General features: G+C 38.3%; 1 protein-coding gene and 1 pseudogene across 7 annotated transcripts in view; both read right to left on the bottom strand.

Annotated features, from left to right (window-relative positions):
• Positions 1 to 20,617, bottom strand: part of FGD4 (FYVE, RhoGEF and PH domain containing 4) — a 206,718-nt gene that overhangs the window by 124,122 nt on the left and 61,979 nt on the right. For 2 of the 7 annotated variants that reach the window (XM_049694511.1, XM_049694510.1), the window contains exon 1: positions 12,342 to 18,578. The exons of the other annotated variants lie outside the window; for them this stretch is intronic. Coding sequence is in view for 1 of the 2 variants with exons in the window: in XM_049694510.1 (XP_049550467.1) it covers positions 12,342 to 12,351 (10 nt within the window). In the remaining variant the exon portion in view is untranslated. Of the gene's footprint in view, positions 1 to 12,341; positions 18,579 to 20,617 lie in introns of those variants that run through there. 7 annotated transcript variants of the gene reach the window in all.
• LOC125960476 (small nuclear ribonucleoprotein E-like) lies at positions 4,962 to 5,438 on the bottom strand (annotated as a pseudogene).

Below are 20,617 nucleotides of genomic sequence, written 5' to 3'. Positions count from 1 at the left end.
GAAAGTCAATTCAGCAGGAAAAGAGCTTTCCCCCAATCCGTGGTGCTCAAGGAATCAGAGAATACGTCCTTGGAAGAGCAAAATGGCTGAAAACCAAATATATACCACACCTAAACCAACTACTGGAAATAATGCATAAATCTAAAACAGATAAACTCTAAGCACTCAAAATAAATCCATCAGAAATAAATTTTTTAAAGGCAAGGAAAAGAAATAATTAGGATATAAGCTTAAAGCAAAAACTAAATAAAACAAAAAATTGTGAGCTGTGACTAGACCTTTACGTCTTAATTACCTCATTACTCTATGGTTACCCACTATCCTAAATTTAGGACTTCTTTTCTTGGCATGAACAGAAATGAGACACAAATGTTGAAAGGAAAAAGACAAAATTATTATTTGCAAATGATACAATTCTACTGTAGAAAAATAAATTCAAAGAAATCAAGGATATTATTTATAATACCCGAAATTTAGTGATGTGGCCAAACATATCAATATAATTCCTTTATAAGGCAAAAACTATCAGAATACTGGTGAAATTTACTAACAAGGGCACACAACACTTGGGGATAATATCAAGAACTGTGTATGAACTATTTGGGGAACAAAGAAATGAACTCTTATCAGAAGAAATAAAACTAAATGGAGAGAAATAATGCACTGCTAGATACAAAGATCCATTTTAAAGATGCCAATTCTTCTCAAATTACCAGATAGTCAGTCTTCTAGTAAATTTATATATATATAACATATATATATGTATATATGTGTGTGTGTGTGTATATATATATATAGTTTTCCAGTAAAATTTCCAACATACTTTAGGAAATAAACAAAGTGACTCTAAAGTTTATGTGGATTAAAAAAATGAAAATACCAATGAAAATTCTATGAGAGGAGTAATAATGGGTAAAATAACTGTACCAAGTTTTTTAAACATGTTAAAAATACTATAAACAGACAGCTATCTCCCAAATTTATAACTCCAGGACAAATCTCTTTCCCCGTGAATTGCAGATTCCTACATCTAACTACTTACTGAACATCTCTGCCTGATTAATGTTTAATAAATATCTCCAACATAACATCCCAAAACTCAACTCCCAATTTCTCACCCAAACCTGCTCCTCCTGAATCCCTCCTTGTTTTTGGAAACAGCAACTCCAACATTCCAATCACTCGAGCTGAAAGCCTGAGAGCCCATCTTTGACTTCTCTCTTTCACTGACATCTTCACATACAACCTGACAGCTCATGACATGGGCTATTTCTTCCAATACGGCCACTTCTAATATGGCCCCTCCACCACTTCCACCTGGTCTAGGCCATACCACCTCTCACCTGGATTCCTTAATAATTTCCTAATTAAACTCTCTGCTTCCACTTTGCCCTGTACAGGCTATAAAACCTAAGCAGATAATGAGAATTCTCTTCTCAAAACTGACTTTCCCCTTGCACTGAGGATGAAAGTTCCATTCTGTATGAGGGCTTAAAAAGCCCTTAATAGGGCTTCCCTGGTGGCACAGTGGTTGAGAGTCCGCCTGCCGATGCAGGGGACACGGGTTCTTGCCCCAGTCCGGGAAGATCCCACATGCTGCGGAGCGGCTGGGCCCGTGAGCCATGGCCACTAAGCCTGCGCGTCCGGAGCCTGTGCTCCGCAACGGGAGAGGCCACAGCAGTGAGAGGCCCGCGTACCGCAAAAAAAAAAAAAAAAGCCCTTAATAACCTGCACCTCACCCCCATTAACTCACTTGATTCGTCTCCCACAACCCTCTCCTCCCTTCTGTGAGCTCTCCAGGCAGAGTCTGACATTGTCTCTTCTCAGCACCTTTTCAGTAACTTGGACAGTGACAGTGTTTACTACAGGCCAGAGTTCTCTGCACACATCTCCATTTACAAACCGATAGCCCCTCAAAGCCAGGGACTGTGCCAATCTGATCTTTGTGCTCCTGGTGTCAAGCAAAGGTCCTTATACACAGTGAGTACTTACTGAATCTGCTGAATGAATAACAGCTTGCTGAAGAATTTTTTATTCTAGGGAAAATTTAGAGGCAACTTAAGAATCTAATAATAGATGAATGGTTATGCAAATAAGAATGTATTCAACTTGATAGAATATCATGCAGTTATTAAAAATACGGTCATGGACTTCCCCGGTGGTCCAGTGGTTAAGACTCCGCCTTCCAGTGCAGGGGGAGTGGGTTTGATCCCTGGTTGAGGAATTAAGGTCCTACCTGCTGCAGGGTGCAGCCAAAAATTTTTTTTAATAAAATTAAAATATGGTCACAAAGACTATATGGCATAAGGGAAATGTGAATGGTATAATATTAACAATGGGGACTTCCCTGGTGGTGCAGTGGTTAAGAATCCACCTGCCAGTGCAGGGGACACGGGTTCGAGCCCTGGTCGGGGAAGATCCCACATGCCGCGGAGCAACTAAGCCCGTGCGCCACAACTACTAAGCCTGTGCTCTAGAGCCCACGAGCCACAACTACTGAAGCCTGCGCGCCTAGAGCCCGTGCTCCGCAACAAGAGAAGCCACCCCAATGAAAAGTCTGCACACTGCAATGAAGAGTAGCCCCTGCTCACCGCAACTAGAGAAAGCCTGCACGCAGCCAACGAAGACCCAACGCAGCCAAAAATAAATAAATTTATAAAAAAAATAATAAATGTTCTATTTACTGAGTCCCTAGTATGTGCTAGGAACTATAATAAGCACTTTACAAATATTTTATTTAAACCTCACAGAGATTATGAAGTAGGTATTACTATCCTCATTTTTCAGTTATGGAAACAGACTCAGAAACTAAGTTCTTTGCCCTACATCTCACTGCTGAGACTAGAACCTCATGTAAGACCAAAGCTTGGGTCTGATCATTAAGCCACACTACCTCCTGGAAGTGTAGGGGAAAAAAATACATAACTGAGTACTAACTATGAACAACTACATAAAAAAGAAAAGATTCTTAGGAAGAAAAGTCTAAGCCTCTGTATCTCAAAATTATAAGAGCAGCTGTGAGGAAGAAATATTGGTGATGTTTTCCTTTTTCTGTTTTCCAAAATTTTTAATGTCATAAATGATAATTTTCTAAAAATAATATTTATTCTTCCTACACATATTTTTCAATGTTCACCCCACTATGTTCTTGGGTGGATCTACTAACTATCAAGACAATAAAAAAAAAACTAAAAAGGGGCTTCCCTGGTGGCGCAGTGGTTGAGAGTCTGCCTGCCGATGCAGGGGATACGGGTTCGTGCCCCGGTCCGGGAAGATCCCACATGCCGCGGAGCGGCTGGGCCCGTGAGCCATGGCCGCTGAGCCTGCGCGTCCGGAGCCTGTGCTCCGCAACGGGAGAGGCCACAACAGTGAGAGGCCCGCATACCGCGAAAAAATTAAAAAAAAACTAAAAAGAATCTGGCTTATAGTTTCTAGGAAATTGATTCTGTCAGAATTACTCAGAAAGAAAAAAAAGGCAGATCTAAGAAAGGCAAATTAGTAGTGTCCTCTTTAGCTCCAGGTTCACCTCTGGCTGTTCTAACATTGTCTCCACAACAGCACCTCAAGCCACTCTGCTCAGAATCTAATAATAGGGTCCCCAAACTTAAGCTGTAGGACACGTGTCAAATAGCCAATAATCCCCATAAAGGTTCTTGAGATAAAAAGGTGTTGGAAGCAGAGACGCCTGATAATTAAATAATCTTCTTCAAATACTGGGCAGTCTGCAGTGTTGCCTAGAACTTGTTATAAGTAGCCACTGTGCCAGCTGAGCAGTGATCAAATAACCTTGGGAGTATTGTTCTATCTCCCTTCACTATTGAATCTATACCTAGGCACATATTTTTGGAATGTTTTTAAGCCCTTAGCTTTTACAAAGCTCAATAATAGAAAGACTCCCTAATTAGAAATTCAGAAACCTGGACTCTAGTCCCTGCTTAACCGCTGGTATGATATGACAAGCCATTGCCCTCTCTGGTCCTGTGCACTGCAGTCACAGAATGAGAGCACTAGGTTAGATCATCTTCAAAGATCTCTTCTATTCTAAACTAATGAGAATGAATGTTGGAGGAAGGAGGATCCCTCCTCATTCTTACTGGTTTCAGCAGAAAAGGAGAAAGGGGCTAGAGCAACAAGGACAAGAATAAATATTTATTTGTTTTCCAAAATGAAAGGGCATACTAAAAATTTGTGGGTACAACCCTTAGGTGTAGTATGACTGAAAGGTCTGAGCAGGAGGTATTACTGAAGTACCAGGTGAGATGGCAATTGTACCCACAACAAAGATGCCCTGTGCAGGTGCACTTCGAGTAACATTACCACCAGCTCAGTTCTCACCACATTCTCTTTTTCTTGCTGAAACTCCTTCTTGACAAATAGTTCATATTATGAAGTGACTGGATATTGTTAGGGTTTTGTCTGTGAATATGAAACAGACTCAAGTTACCTATCCTAATTGGAGATAAATTTATCATGTAAGCCTAAGAAGCACCAGGTTAAACAACAGAGTTAACCAGTCACAGACACTGAAACACAAAATGCAACGTCTGAAAAAGGTGACATTTTCTTAGATATTTTCAGTGTGTACCAAGAATTTTGTATTTTTGCTTAACATTCTATGTAAGAGTTTTTTTATTTGACTGTTTTGCAATTAGTTCCATGAAGATGATTTAGAGCAAAAATATATTTGCAAGGTACGAAGTACCTGACAAGCAAAAGAAAACATTGAAATAAATGGAACTTCTCTGCCCAGTTTGCAAAGTGTTAACAACGATGCAGTAACAAATTCCCTGGCGGTCCAGTGGTTAGGACTTGGCTCTTTCACTGCTGTGGCCTGGATTCAATCCCAGGTGGGGAACTAATATCCCTCAAGCCACATGGTGCGGCCAAAAACAAAAAACAAAACAAAACAAAAACAAAAAACAATGATGGAGTAAAAAGTCTACCCTGATTTGGTGGAAGCATTTTTTTTTAAAGGAAACAATGTAAATATTTTAATAAAAACAATCCCACAGCATTTATTGTCATCTGGTAACAACACAAAGGTGAGCAAAACAATATGAATAAATGCTTCAGAACTACACTTCTAACAAAGGACACCTAAAAAAACTGTATTGCCTTCTCAACAATTTCTCACTTCATTGATCATTTCTAGTTGGAGACACTCTGGAGCAGAGTAATGTAATCTCCTTTTAGCATGATCCGACCCAGTTGTTTTCTTGACTTTGTTTTAGAATGAATCTCTTCTGCATCATCTAATACGAGGTTCATATACTCATCAAAACCAATGATACAGCCCTCTATCCGCATATTCACTTGCTCATAAAGCCACACCTGAATCCGAGATTTTGCAAGAATCTGAAGATGAGATTGACTGGCTGCACCATCACCTTCTGCACCTTCTGGCCCTGGCACCAGTATGCCATGGTGGAAGCTCACAAAGACCACACTATCCCGCACACTACCTCAAAAAGCAACTTCCGGAGTCAGAAGCATTTCTTTTTAATTGCCCATCATTCCTCGGATATGGTTAGCATATGAGAGAAGTACTTTCCTTTCCCAGCTACCACACTGCAAAGAAAACAAGTGTTGAAGATAAGTCTATGTCAGAGGGTCTCCAGCCCTTTTTCGTCAAAGTCCAACCATTGGGACTTGAACCAATGCCCCAGGGATATTTTTTTATTAAAATCAGAAGGATAATATATCTTAGTCAAATGAGAATAATGGGATCCAATTCTTCACATCATGAGATCATTGCTATCTTCATTAGGGTAATATTCCCTCTCTTTCCATATATTTAACATTGACTCTAGAACAGAGGCTGGAGGAAAGTATACAAATATCTGGGTCCTAGTCTGTTGCCTTCCCCATTCTTCATTCTTAATCCACATTCTTTTAAGAAGTGATGCATCTAAATCGGAATCTAGATGTTTTAATTCTTTTTTCTTTGTCTAAGAAACTTTCTGAAATATATGAAAGTGAAGACTCTCTTTGGGGAGTACATATATATAACATAATAAATATTTATGTTAATACATTAATTATATTAGTAACTATATTTTTACAAATATTTGTGACAAGTGGAAAAAGGATTAAGAACAAAGAATGTTCTATAAACAAGACTTATTGGGGATCTACAATTTGCAAAGTTCCAACCTAAACTTTACAGACAAAAAAAGGAGACACTGGTTCCTTTCTCTTGATGAGTTTTTAATATGTTCACACAACAAAGACTTTCACCTCTTTGAGAGGTGAGGGGTGGAAACGTGTTAACAACTGTTATAGATGTCTAGCACTAGGTAAGTGAAAAAGATATACCACACAAACATCACTCTGTAAAAATTATCAAAATATCAACATTATGAACCTTCTTTTTTATACTTTAGGTGCTGAGATCACGCCACAATGAAAATTATGTCAATCCCAGTTTTGTGCTCATAAAATCCAACGCTGAACAGTTAATCCCCACAACTCAAAAATTATCCTGAAGGACCAAAGCATACAAACATCTATTGCTCTAGATCAAAGCTATGCAAAAACTGTTTAGCATAAGTTCTACAGGGTCCCCTTTGGGAACGAAAGCAAATTCAGCAAAAACTGAATGATTCAGCAAAAACTGAACTCTTACTGTTGAAACCTAAGGATTTATAGGCATGCCTCTGAGATAGTGCAGGTTTGGCTCCAGACCACCATAATAAAGCAAATATTGCAATAAAGCAAGTCACATGAATTTTTTGGTTTCCCAATGTATATAAAAGTTATGGTTACACTATAGTGTAGTCTGTTAAGTGTGCAATAGCATTATGTCTTAAAGAAACAATGTACATACCTTAATTAAGAAATACTTTATTGCTAAAAACTGTTAACCATCATCTGGCAACGCAGGGCTGCCACAAACGTTCAGTTTGTAAAAAATGCAATATCTGCAAAACTCAATAAAGTGAAGCACAAGGAAATAAGGTATGCCTATATTTATGGTCTCTCATCTGAGCTCATAAAATCAATTCTTTCTAACCTAACTTTACCTTTTTATCCCAAATCCAACCCCAGAAAGAGGAAAGTAGTCTAGTTTTGTGGGCAAGGGTCCTTTGAGACTAGGACTAAGGTGTATCCAACTGTGAACATTTGAGGCTGTGTGTGTGGCAGAGATATGTGTGCAGGATGAGTGGTGTGTGTGTATATATGAGGGTGCACAGGTGGGTGAGAAGGGTGTGTGTGCAGGGGGATTTGGGAAAGCTTCTTAGTTTGCCTTATGAATTATATCTAAACACCCTGGATTTACTTTTGGGGTAACCAGAGGATAACCACTTGAATACGGGGCAAATCATGGTCAGTTAATGCTGCAAATACAGATTCCCAAACTCTGGGCAAGATAGGGTATACTTAAAAATTTCTTGCCCCACAACTTATCAGTGGGGAATGACTTCTCAGCTACAACTTCTGAGCTTTGAGGCTTTCATCTAAGAAACAGGTAGATTAATATTTGGTACCTCCCTCTCAAGAAGATCAGTTAGACCACATAGGTGAACCCCCTATGAATACCTAGAAAACTACATAGTTGTAAGAAGTTTTAAACATGTTTAAAGGGGCAGGGGGAAAGGGAGACACAACTGTCTACTCTGAGACAAGAAGAGCAAATGATGACTTCCTGTTACAGGAAAAAAAAATCTTAAGTCTCTTTCAAACCCCCCCTTCCCCCAAAACCCAAAATATCAATAAAACAAAAAAGTCCTTTCTTGGCTCCATTTATATTCTTGTCAAGCTATCTAATCGCATCGCTTTTCTTGTTGACAGTTCTCAAAAAGTGGGAACTCCAAGGTCACTGCCTCCACTTTCTCACCAGTTAGTTGCTCCTTAGCCTACCAGTCTAACATGCACCTGATCCTACTCCCACCAAGGCCAGTGGGACATTGCAATCAGCAAACCCACAGGTCACCATTCAGGTTTTCGTTTTTGTTTTTTTTTTTAATTTATGTATTTATTTTTGGCTGCGTTGGGTCTTTGTTGCTGCGCGTGGGCTTTCTCTAGTTGTGGCGAGCGGGGACTACTCTTCGTTGCGGTGCGCGGGCTTCTCTAGTTGTGGCGAGCGGGGACTACTCTTCGTTGAGGTGCGCGGGCTTCTCACTGTGGTGGCTTCTTTTGTTGCAGAGCACGGGCTCTAGGCGCGTGGGCTTCAGTAGTTGTGGCACGTGGACTCTAGACCACAGGCTCAGTAGTTGTGCCGCACGGGCTTAGTTGCTTCGTGGCATGTGGGATCTTCCCGGACCAGGGCTTGAACCCGTGTACCCTGCATTGGCAGGCGGATTCTTAACCACTGTGCCACCAGGGAAGTCCCACCATTCAGTTCTTGAACCCCTACACTTCTCTGGGAGCACCTGACAGTGCTGACCTCGTTCTCCTTCTTGACATTCTTTCCTCCTGGGCCGCCTCACAACCAACTCTCCTGGTTCCCTAGGACTCTCTCCAGTAACTCCTTTCTTCTTTGCTTTAATCAGCAACTCTTTCTCCACCTTCTCCCTCCTCCATACATCCAATCAATCACATCTGTCCAATAAATGTTCACTGAATAAACATTCATAAAACATCACCAGTAAATGTGTTTCGATATTATACAGCAATTAGTTGGCCAAATATGAAGTTATTAGTTCAAACATGGAACCCCACTGACGGAATAAAAGCCTTTGATCTTTATAAACAAGAAAAAAAGCCAAATAATATCTTACTGAGTGTATGGTTGGAGGTGGGTAAAAGTAAAGACCTTCCCTTCCCTCATAAACTGAACAGTTGTGTAGGAATTTAAATACTTACTTCCCTGCCAAGTTCTTACTGCCAAACCTCATTCCTGCCTCAAGTCCCTTGCACTTGCAGTTCCCTCTGCCTAGAACGTTTCATCTAGATTTTCCTCTTGCTTCTGTAACACAATTCATGCAAATCTGCACTTCGATGCCACTTTCTCAGGTAGGTCTTTCCTTCCTCACAACCCCATCTGTCCGTTTCTATCGATCCTAGTACCTTGTTCTTTGTTATTTAATAGCACTTATCACTGCTCAACTTTATATTAAATGTTTCTTTTTCACTCTTTTTACTTTCGGCTCCCACCCTATTTTTTAATGGACAAAAGCTTTGATTGGGAACCTCACAAAAGGTCTCCAATAAGCATATAAAAATCATTAATCAGAGATGTGCAAATTAAAATCACAAAATGATACCACTAGATACCTGCCACATGGCTAAAATTTTTTTAGACAAGCAAAGTATTGGCTAGGAAGGGGAACTAGAATATTCACACCTTAAAACCACTATGGAAAACCTTTAGGCAACGTCTCCTAAAGCTGAACATACACATAACACAATAATTCCACTAAAAGATGTAATGTTCATAGAACCTTTCATTACATAATAATTGATGGTCATCAACAGCAAAATGGAAATAAAATACTATTCATACACACAAAAAATGGCTGTACAGTGTGTAATGGATAGGCTACAATCTTTGGGAACAGATGATCTTGGACTTGAATTCCAGTTCTGCTATTTACCATGTAATACTGAATATGTAGATATGGGTATATAACCTCATTGAGTCTGCTTTCTCCACCTGAAAAATATGGTCATATCAGCTATCTTACAAGATTATTCTAAGGATTCGAAATAATGTGCATATAACACCAAGCACTGTGTCTAATAGGTACTCAGTAAACAATAAGACTAGGATTTAGGAGATATAACTTATATCACTCAGTATCAATTACCAATACTTTTTATACATAAACTTTCTTCCTGTAAAATAAAGATGATGTTTCACCTGACCTGCCAAACATATCTGCAGCATTTCTGAGTTACCAACACAGTCATCATTGAAACTATAGAAGAACCAGGTCATAGCATTTTATTATTCAGCTACTTTACGGACCCCATGTGCAACTGCAGCTGTTGGTCCTAATGCCAGAGGAGCAAATGAGTTGGAAAGATGAAAACAAATGTGGAGGAGAAATGCCAAGAAGTGTGTAAACGGTGGACAGGAGTCCAATTGGTTCAGTGACAAAGCTGATCCTGAGAACACTGTGTGCACCGTATGCACGCTCTGAAGAAGCATACACAGGTTGGCATGCCTAAAAAACAATGGGGGCCAAAAAAACCCCCCTTGAACTACTGTGGTTTTCAGCCTAATTCTGAGTCCCCTTTTGTCTTATAAATAACTCTATTTATACTTGTTATTAGAGAATAAAACCTACAGGTCCTATAATAAATCCTACTTTGACTTTTTTTAAAATATAAAATATATATGTATACATATAATCTGGTGTTTAATAGCAACCAGATCCTAAATTTTAAAGTTACAATAAAAATTAGGAGAAATGACTATTTCTAAGTATAATACATGTTCAATAAAATTTTACTCATCATAATAAAGAAAAGTCGGATAGTAACTTATATTACCATCTAAACTAGTGAGGAGGACGCAGAGCAGGGCAAAGAAAAAATAAATCCCCTAAAATCCTGAAATCAAATTTTCCAATCCAAAATAATTACTTGAAGAATAAGACTCCAAACTTCCATATTTTGATTGTATATTCACATTACTCTAGCTATTTGTATTCTATTAAAATTTATCATCATGCCTATAAAGTTTTAAATGCAAGACACATTTAAGAATTTATAAGTAACTCAGAGTACTCTAAACTCAGTTCCATTCATTCCACAAGGTAGGTCAGTACTCCACGTTGGTGCAAGTCTGTGACATAGGGGCCTCTATACAATGGGAACGAAGAACAACAAGCTTTTTCTTTCTTTTGTGGCTGAATTATTGGGAGAATCTCAGGCCATTTCTAACCTAGTGAAACAAAGAAAAACTAAAGGCTTTGGCTAAAGTCTTGTGAATCTGTGTTTTTCCCAGCACCAGTATTTTCATAGCCCATGCTTTTATGCATAGATCTAGTTTTCCATTCACATGAGGCTTGTGGCATAGAAGAACCTGCCTTAGTTAGGGAAGTTCTCTTTCAATGTTCTTCAGTGATCACCTATCTGCAAATATTCTATAGAAACCACTCCAGTTTTTCTCTATGAAGAAAGCAATGTCATCTACATTTGAAAAATTGCTAGCACATAGGCTCCCTGCCACACAGAAGTAAAAGTTTTTAAAATGTGTGATTCGTAAGTTTAAACCAACATGGAACCTAACACGTTCGTTTAAAATCCTAATTCAATGTCCTTAAAATTCTAAGGTATAGCTATTATTAATATCTTAAATCAAGAATACAAACACAATGGGATTTTTCCTCCCCAAGGCACCTTGCAAAGACAGTCTTCAAAAAATGGTGGTGTTCTCTCAGTTATTTATAATCCAAAAACTTGAAAGATGTTAAATATCTAACAATGGAGGATATATTAACTAAATTAAAGTACTACTTTTTAACAGAATATCATACAGCTATTGAATTTTTACTAAGAAGTTTTGTAATGTGAAACATCTAATGTTATGTGGGAAGGGGAAAGCATGATTTTAAAAATCCATGTAAATTACGACCTCAGCTTTGCCAAACAACAGATACAAAGAGGAAAAACACATCAAAATGTTATCAGGAGTTACACCTAAATGTTTATTTTCTTTCTCCTTACTACAAATCAAAAATCTGTTTAAAACTGTTTTTCTGAACAAAACATTCATCTAACGTTGTTTTTCAGTTAAATAGAAAAAGACCATGAGAACATTAAAGCTACAACGCTAGAAGGATCTAGGCAAGTCAACTGACTTCAGAGTCCAATAAATCATATGTAATTTCAAGAAATCCTTAACCTTGTGCGTTACCAATGTACCTTGCTGATGTTTTAGAAGTAGAGGGAATCTTTCCCCAAATAACTGATGAATGAGAGAATATTAAGTGCACAAATAAGTTCTAAGAAACTTGAAGTGTAGCTTTTACATATTAGAAACAGAAGGAAGGAGGAGAAATAGAAACAGAAGGAATGAGGTTATAATAAAAAGGCTCAGCTAAGAAAAGTCAACAGCGATTGCACTCAAAGCACAGTTCACTTTCACTGCTCTCAGGGAACACTGCTATGCTATGAATCCTCAGGAAGAAATGCCATTATCTCAAGTAATCGTACTTGGGCCATGAAAACAAGAAAAAGTGTACCTTTGTGCTAAAATCACAGTATGAAACCATTCTAGACAAGAGCCAGGATAATTTTTCAATAATGATACAAATTACTTACAATTTAGTAGTAAACAAACAGACAAACACCAGTTACTTCATCTACTCATATACTTTGCATACTCAAAAATTTCAAATGTTTTTAACCTAAGATATTTCAAAAATGGAAACTGCAATAACAATACTCACAGCCCCCCATAAAGGATTCCTTTCAAACAACATCCAGCAGTGCCTTTTATTCTTCTGATTAATCATACTTATTTCCTGCTTGTGGAGGAATTCGTCGGATATACAACTTGTAGGTACAATCTATAGGCATTCTGTATTTAGACACCAAACACGCACACATCTTCTGTTCAACATGGTGAAGAACTAACTAAGGGGAAGTGCACAGCTATGTTTCATAACTCCTCTTCTAGCACTGATGCAGCCTCAAAGAACTACGCAAGTAACGAATTTCAAAATTCCACGAAGGTATTTCAAAATGTGGTGAGAGAACTCTAGAATACTGTGGTAAAATGGGAAGGATGGGGCCAACTACCTGTGATTTTATTGTAGCTAGAGTCTTTAAATTTATAACAAACTATCCTTTAAAACTAGGTCATAAAGAATCTTAGCATATTTTTTCATGGTCATAAGAAAGTCATAAGAAATGCTGAATAGCAAAACCAAGGTCCCCCCAAGCAAAGGGACTTTGTTTCCTTCCCAGGTTACTAGCAATTCCAAATGACTTCTTCATTTAAAAAAAAAAAAAAAAATCAGGATTTTAAAGGAGAGGCACCAATGAGCAAACTTTCCATCCCTGCCATGCTTGTAAGAGAAAATTACTAATTAAAGTCAATGTTTTAGATAATGTATCACATAACATAGACGTCTCAAAACATCTAAGGTTTATCACCACATGGATTTAACATTTACATAATAACCCAAATTCTAATTTCCCTTTCATGTGATATTTAGATGGTGTAGTCAGAATCAAACTATAATATCTAGACTCAGTACAACTTTGCAACAGCACTTCTTCAAATTATTCTGTTTCTGAAAGAATAACAAACTGAAAATAGTGTATTACCTTAAAGTACTTGAGGAAATTTTGACAGGTAGAATAAAATAAACATTAATGTAGCTTATGAACCAAGAAGTGGAAACATGGAGAAAACTACTTGGAGAAACACATGCTAAAATCACAAAGCCTTAGAAATTTAGAAATCCTCCCTTTGTATGGATAAGAAAACTGAGGCCAGGAGTGTTAAGGTAGGATAGATACGGACATACTGATATGAGAGAGACAAGATATATACATTTCAGATATTCTGATACATTTTTTTCATTTCAATTTCCATAGCATTATATTTCTAAATTAGCTCTTTCTTAAACGTGCTGTCATCCAGTATAACTTTCACAGGGTGATGGTCTTGAGAGCTACTAACTGGCCTGTAACAATCACTTACTATCAATGAATATTGTTATTATAAGCTCTGAAAGCTTATCTCTATGAAATGAAAGGCATAGTAATGAGACATGGCATGTTCATACAGTGTGAGGTATCCAACCGAGGGCTAATGCTTTCCAAACTTCACCAACCCAAGCCAGCATCCCTACCCAGATCAGCTGAGGGCTGAGAGTGTCCTCTGCAGAGTCAGGGTAGGTTTTGCACAGGAAGTGTTGGTGTATGTGCTCAGGCATGAGTGATGAAGTCAAATGAGGACGTCAGCATTTTTGGTTCCTTCTCTTTAGTTTAGAGGAATACAGCAGGAAACTTCAAACTGACCACATGCCAGTGAACGACTGGCTGAAACTGGAACTGTTCTGCTCTGCTGCAGTGTACCAGGGCTGGAAGGATCCAAATAAGTATGTTGGCTCTGGTTCTTGACCTCTTTTTCAATGGTTTAGCAGTTTAGCAGGCAAAGAAAAAGAAAATTCATATGGAACGTTTTCTGATAATTTGACATTGTACATTGTAGATTTTTAATATATCTTTATAATTAAGTAAATCCTTTCTTTTTTTTCTTTTTTTTTTTTTTGTGGTACGCGGGCCTCTCCCTGTTGTGACCTCTCCCGTTGCAGAGCGCAGGCTCAGCGGCCGTGGCTCATGGGCCCAGCCGTTCTCTGCGGCATGTGGGATCTTCCCAGACCGGGGCACGAACCCCTGTCCCCTGCAACAGCAGGCGGACTCTCAACCACCGCGCCACCAGGGAAGCCCCTAAGTAAACCCTTTCACTGTTCATTCAGATATTATGTGAATATAGCTGTAGAAACATGTTACAGGTATTGCACTGAAATAAAATTTCATAAATGTGTGCTTTTATTTGTCTTAGTTTTCTGCTTATACTTTGGTCTGCTAGATTTTACAAAAACAGATTTATCCCTCTTGGCTTTAAATCAAGTGATTTTGATCAATTTAGCCACACATTAAGAACAGCTTTAGGAACCACAATATCAACCAATTTGTTATAAAGCCAAAATTAGTACTCCCCCAAGAAAACCATTATTATGTGGCTAAAAATAAATCTTCATAAAAGAGCAAACAAAGCTATTTGTTTGCTCCTAACACCACCGTCATTCCATTCCATGTCTTGATAAAATTAATATTATGATCAGTAATTACAGCTCTGTATTATTATATACCCTTCTCATAACAACCCTAACAAAAAGGCATTAATTAGCCCCATTGTATAGATGGTAAAACTGAGAACTAAAGTTAAATAACTTAGACAGTAACTGGCAGAGCTGCAATTCAAACCCTGGACTTTTTAACTTCAAAACCTGATATCTAAAATGCAAACTGCCTGCCATTCTCCCAAAGTTTTCCCAAAATTACTAACCTGTGAAAGGATAAGAAAAACTTTTACCCTATGTCTGAGTTTTCTTGACTTTAACCCCGAAACTCAAATACTAAAACTGTTCATGCCTGCTAAAACAAACTTCCTCTTTCTACTTCATGTGACTCTTGCCATGAGTAAGTTCCTCAAAACTTTGTATTTAATCTACTTGTAAGTGAAGAGTTTTATACATAGCCTAAAACATTAGAATAATTTTAGAATAACATCCTATAGTCCACCAGAGCAATAGTCAGTTTTATCTTAATTTGCTTATTAGTTATGAGAATGAGAAGAGTCACTTCCCTCAAGGTCACTTTGAACCAGAAATAGAATTCTGGTTTAAGGTCTGGTCGCTAAACCATGCTTCCTCTGCAATAGTAAGCTACCATTGGTAAACTGGTCACTAAGAAACAGAAAATAACAAAAAATATGGGATGTTTAAAGTATTTTTCCTGCTGATACCTCTTTCCCCTACCTGTCCACCCCTTCTATTTTGCCCATTGCCTATATATTCTATATTGTGATTATGGAAAGAAAGTGCAACTGCCTTGGCAGATAAGGAAAAAAACCTATTCCTATTTCAAACATGAAGCAAATGTTTCATTCCCTTTTCTTATTAAAATATGGGGTATAGCCTCAAAAATCATGGTAGCTTTTAAAAGCATCACATTAAATCCATTTTTTTTCTATTTAAATTTTGCTGGTACATACTAATGTCTTTTGATTTATAATTTTAAGATAGTTCACTAAGAAATGTGTAGGTGCCCACACGTATGGCAAATGGCATTATTGATTTGTCTAAAGCAGTTGTGCCAGTTGAACTTTCTGTGTTGATGGAAATGTTCTATATTTGTGCTATAGTATAAGGTAGCCACATGAGCATTTGAAACATGACTTGTGTGATCAAGGAACTAAAATTTTATTTTAGTTAATTTTAATTTTAAAAGCAACTTGGGGCTAGTGGACCACACATGGCTAAGTCTGGGTATACGTATATATATTTTGAATAAAATATATAAAGTACATAAGTGTATTTTGAAATAATTATTGACTCATAGGAAGTTGCAAAAATACTACAGAGAGGCCCAGTTTCCCCTAATCATTATGTCATATTATATAACCATAAATACAATACCAAAACCAAGAAACTGACATTTGTACAATGTGTACGTTTAGTTCTATGCCATTTTATCACTTGAATAGACTTGTGTAACCTCCGCCACAATAAAGATACTGAACAATTCCATCATCATGAAGAGCTCCCTCATGCCACCCCTTTCTAGTCATACCCAACACCCTTCTCCTCACCGTCCCTAATCCCTGGCAGCCACTAATCTGTTCTCCATATCATGCTGTCATTTACAGAATGCTTTGTAAGTGGAATCATACAGTATGTGACTTTTTGAGATTGGCTTTTTTCACTCAACCTAATGCCCTTGAGATCCATTCAAGTTCTTGTATGCATCAATAGTGTGTTCCTTTTTATTGGTGTGTTGAATTCCATAATGTGGATGTTCCACACTTTAGCCATTCATGTTAATGAACATGAGTTTGTTCACAACTTCGGGCTATTACAAATAAAACTGCCATGAACATTTTGCACAGGTTTTAGTGTGGATCTAAGTTTTCATTTCCCTGGGATAAATGCTCCAAAGTGCAAATGCTAGATTATATGATGAGTGTCCACATGTGCTTATTTTCATTTGTCATCTGTATATCTTTTCTTGGTGAAATGTGTCTTCATGTTGTTTGCCCATTTTCTAATTAGACTGTTTGAGTTGTTTCTGTCGAGTTTTTTTTTGTTTGTTTGTTTTGTTTTGTTTTTGCGGTATGCGGGCCTCTCACTGTTGTGGCCTCTCCCGTTGCGGAGCACAGGCTCCGGATGCGCAGGCTCAGTGGCCATGGCTCACGGGCCCAGCCACTTCGCAGCATGTGGGACCTTCCCGGACCGGGGCACGAACCCGTGTCCCCTGCATCGGCAGGCGGACTCTCAACCACTGCGCCACCAGGGAAGCCCTCTGTTGAGTTTTGACAGTTCTTTATATATTTTAGATAGGAGTCCTTTGTCAAATATAGGGTTTCCAAATATTTTTCTAGTCTATAGCTTTTCTTTTCACCCTTTTAACAGGCAAAAGTTTTAAATTTTGATGAATTTTTTCTTTGGCTGCATTGGGTCTTCGTTGCTGCGCGCAGGCTTTCTCTAGTTGTGGCAAGCAGGGACTACATTTCGTTGCAGCACACGGACTTCTCACTGTGGTGGCTTCTTCTCTTGTTGTGGAGTGCAGGCTTCAGTAGTCGTGGCATGCAGGCCCTAGAGCGCACGGGCTTCAGTAGTTGAGGCGCGCAAGCTCTAGGGCACGTGGGCTTCAGTATTTGCACTGCATGGGCTCAGTAGCTGTGGCGCGTGGGCTAAGCAGTTGTGGCTCGAGGGCTCTAGAGTGCAGGCTCACTAGTTGTGACACATGGGTTCAGCTGCTCCGCAGCATGTGCAATCTTCCCAGACCAGGGTTCGAACCCGAGTCCCCTGTGTTGGCAGGCAGATTCTTAACCACTGTGCCACCAGAGAAGTCCCTTGATGAAATTTTATTTATCAGTCTTTTCTTTTATATTCATGCTTTTGGTCACATGGCTAATAACTTTTTTTTAAATTTTTTACTGGAGTATAGTTGATTTACAATGTTGTTAGTTTCAGGTGTACAGCAAAGTGAATCAGTTATACATGTACATATATCCACTCTTTTTAAATTTTTTTAAATTTTTTTTAATTTTTATTTTTTGCGGTACGCGGGACTCTCATGGTTGTGGCCTCTCCCTTTGCGGGGCACAGGCTCCGGACACGCAGGCTCAGAGGCCATGGCTCACGGGCCCAGCCGCTCTGCAGCATGTGGGATCTTCCTGGGCCGGGGCACGAACCCGTGTCCCCTGCATCGGCAGGCGGACTCTCAACCACTGCACCACCAGGGAAGCCCTCTGCTCTTTTTTTAGATTCTTTTCCCATATAGGCCATTACTGAGTATTGAGTAGAGTTCCCTGTGCTATACAGTAGGTTCTTATTAGTTATCTATTTTATATGTAATAGTGTGTATACGTCAATCCCAATCTCCCAGTTTATCCCTCCCGCCTTATTCCCCAGTAAACATGTTTGTTTTCTACATCTGTGACTCTACTTCTGTTTTTATTTTAACTTTTTATTTTATATTGGAGTATAGTTGATTAAAAATGTTGTGATAGTTTGAGGTGTACAGCAAAGTGATTCGGTTATACATATACATGTATCCTTTTTCAAATTCTTTTCCCATTTAGGTTGTTCATAGTTCCTGTACTATACAGTAGGTCCTTGTTCGTTATCCATTTTTATTTTCTTTTAATTTTATTTAATTTTGGTCATGCCACACGGCATGTGGTATCTTAGTTCCCTGACCAGGTATCGAACCTATGCCCCCTGCTATGGAAGCGTGGAGTCTTAACCACTGGACCACCAGGGAAGTCCCGGTTATCCATTTTAAATATAGCAGTGTGTACATGTCAGTTCCAAACTCCCTATCAATCCCTTCCCCCCTGGTAACCATAAGTTCATTCATGAGTCTGTTTCTGTTTTGTAAATAAGTTCTGTTTCTGTTTTGTAAATAAGTTTCTGTTTTGTAAATACCCTTTTTTAAAATTCCACATATAAGTGAGATCATACGATATTTGTCCTTCTGTGTCTGACTTACTTCACTCAGTATGACAATCTCTAGGTCCATCCATGTTGCTGCAAACGGCATTATTTTGTTCTTTTTTATGGCTGAGTAATATTCCATTGTATATATGTACCATACTTTCTTTATCCATTCCTCTGTTGATGGACATTTAGGTGGCTTCCATGTCCTGGCTATTGTAAATAGTGCTGCAATGAACATTGGGGTGCACGTATCTTTTCAAATTATGTTTTTTTCTGGGTATATATGGCTAATAACTTTTTGCCAAGCCCTAAAGATTTTCTCCTATGCTGTCTTTTAAAAGTTTTGCAGTTTTATGTTTTACTTTTTTTTTTTAAGATTTAACTTTTTTTTCCTTTTTTTTGCGGTACGCGGGTCTCTCACTGTTGTGGCCTCTCCCGTTGCGGAGCACAGGCTCCGGACGCGCAGGCTCAGCGGCCACGGCTCACAGGCCCGGCCGCTCCACGGCATGTGGGATCTTCCCAGACCGGGGCATGAACCTGTGTCCCCAGCATCGGCAGGCGGATTCTCAACCACTGCGCCACCAGGGAAGCCCTATGTTTTACATTTAAATTGATAACCTATTTTGAGTTAATTTACGGATATATTCTAAGGTTTAGGGTTTGGGGGTTTTCTTTTGGTCTATAGATATCCAATTGCTCTAGCACCATTTATTGAAGAGACAAACTGTATTACTCTTGCAGCTTTGTCAAAAATCAGCTGGCTCTACCTGTGTGAGGCTACTTCTAATTTCTCTATTCTGTTGCATTTATCTATTCGTCTATCCCTCTGGCAATACCATAGTCTTGATTGCTGTAGCCACATGTCTTAAAACTGGATAGAGTGATTCTCCCAACATTGTTCTTCTTTCTCAAAACACTTTTAGCTATTCTAGTTACTCTGTCTTTCTATGTAAATTTTAGAATAATCTTATCCACACCTATAAAAATTTTCCTAGAATTTTGATAAGAATTGTGTTAAACCTTTATATTAATTGAGGAGATCATCTTTACTATATTGAGAGTTTTCCAATCCAGGAACACAGTATGTCTCTCCATTTATTTAGATCTTTGATTTCATTCATCAGCACTTCATAGATTTCATGGGTATATTTTTTAAAAGCAACCCAAATGAAGAACTAGAAATAGCTTGTAAATGCTACCAAAATAAAAAGTGGTAGTTCAAACAAGTTCTGGGAGTCAAAATGATCTTGGTTAACTAGAGTTAAAAATCAAGAATACCACAAGCACAACAAATATACCCATTGGGGCAAATAAGCAGATTTTGTTGAAAGACTGGCTTTATATAATTTACAAAGAAATGAAAGGGCACCATAGGGCGTTTTGCAATTAAAACAATAAACAAGGCAGATTAAAGGTATAAAACAGATAAAGTATCCTCCAATTACATGCAGCACTGTCTTCCTCCCTTTTTTGATTATATTAATTCTATGTATCAAACCTGTGCATTACTTATGCAACAACAGAAGAGAAGGGCTCTAAATCACATAATTTCAAAGGTCCCTTCCAAGTCCTACATTAAATTATTTTACGAATTATATTTTTAAAGAGTTCATGGTTAAAAAGGTTTTATGAATTTTGCTGCTTAGGTATCTACGGAGGGCAGGTCAAGTGGAAAAATAATTCTGTTGAATGTAAATATATGTAACTATTTGGACAATTTACTAAAGCTATGGGGAAAAGCGGGATATGAGAAAATCTGAAGGGGATTAAAATTAGTTAGTCCAGAAATGAGTATTCTATGAAAATACCTGGAAGGTAATCAGGAACTACCCAAGGGAAATAAAGGACAATTTTTAAATACATACAAAAATACATTCTTAACAACTGGAGTTCAAAATAGTGAGACTACAGTAGGCTGTATAAACCCTGAAATAAGTAAGATCCTATTTAATGACTAGTGAAGTACAGTTGTGAAGACAGGA

The sequence above is a fragment of the Orcinus orca genome, chromosome 11 (assembly GCF_937001465.1).
Source record: "Orcinus orca chromosome 11, mOrcOrc1.1, whole genome shotgun sequence".
Lineage (NCBI taxonomy): Eukaryota > Metazoa > Chordata > Mammalia > Artiodactyla > Delphinidae > Orcinus > Orcinus orca.
The sequence above is the reverse complement of the archived record's forward strand: the minus strand, read 5'-3'. Positions and strand labels throughout refer to the sequence as shown.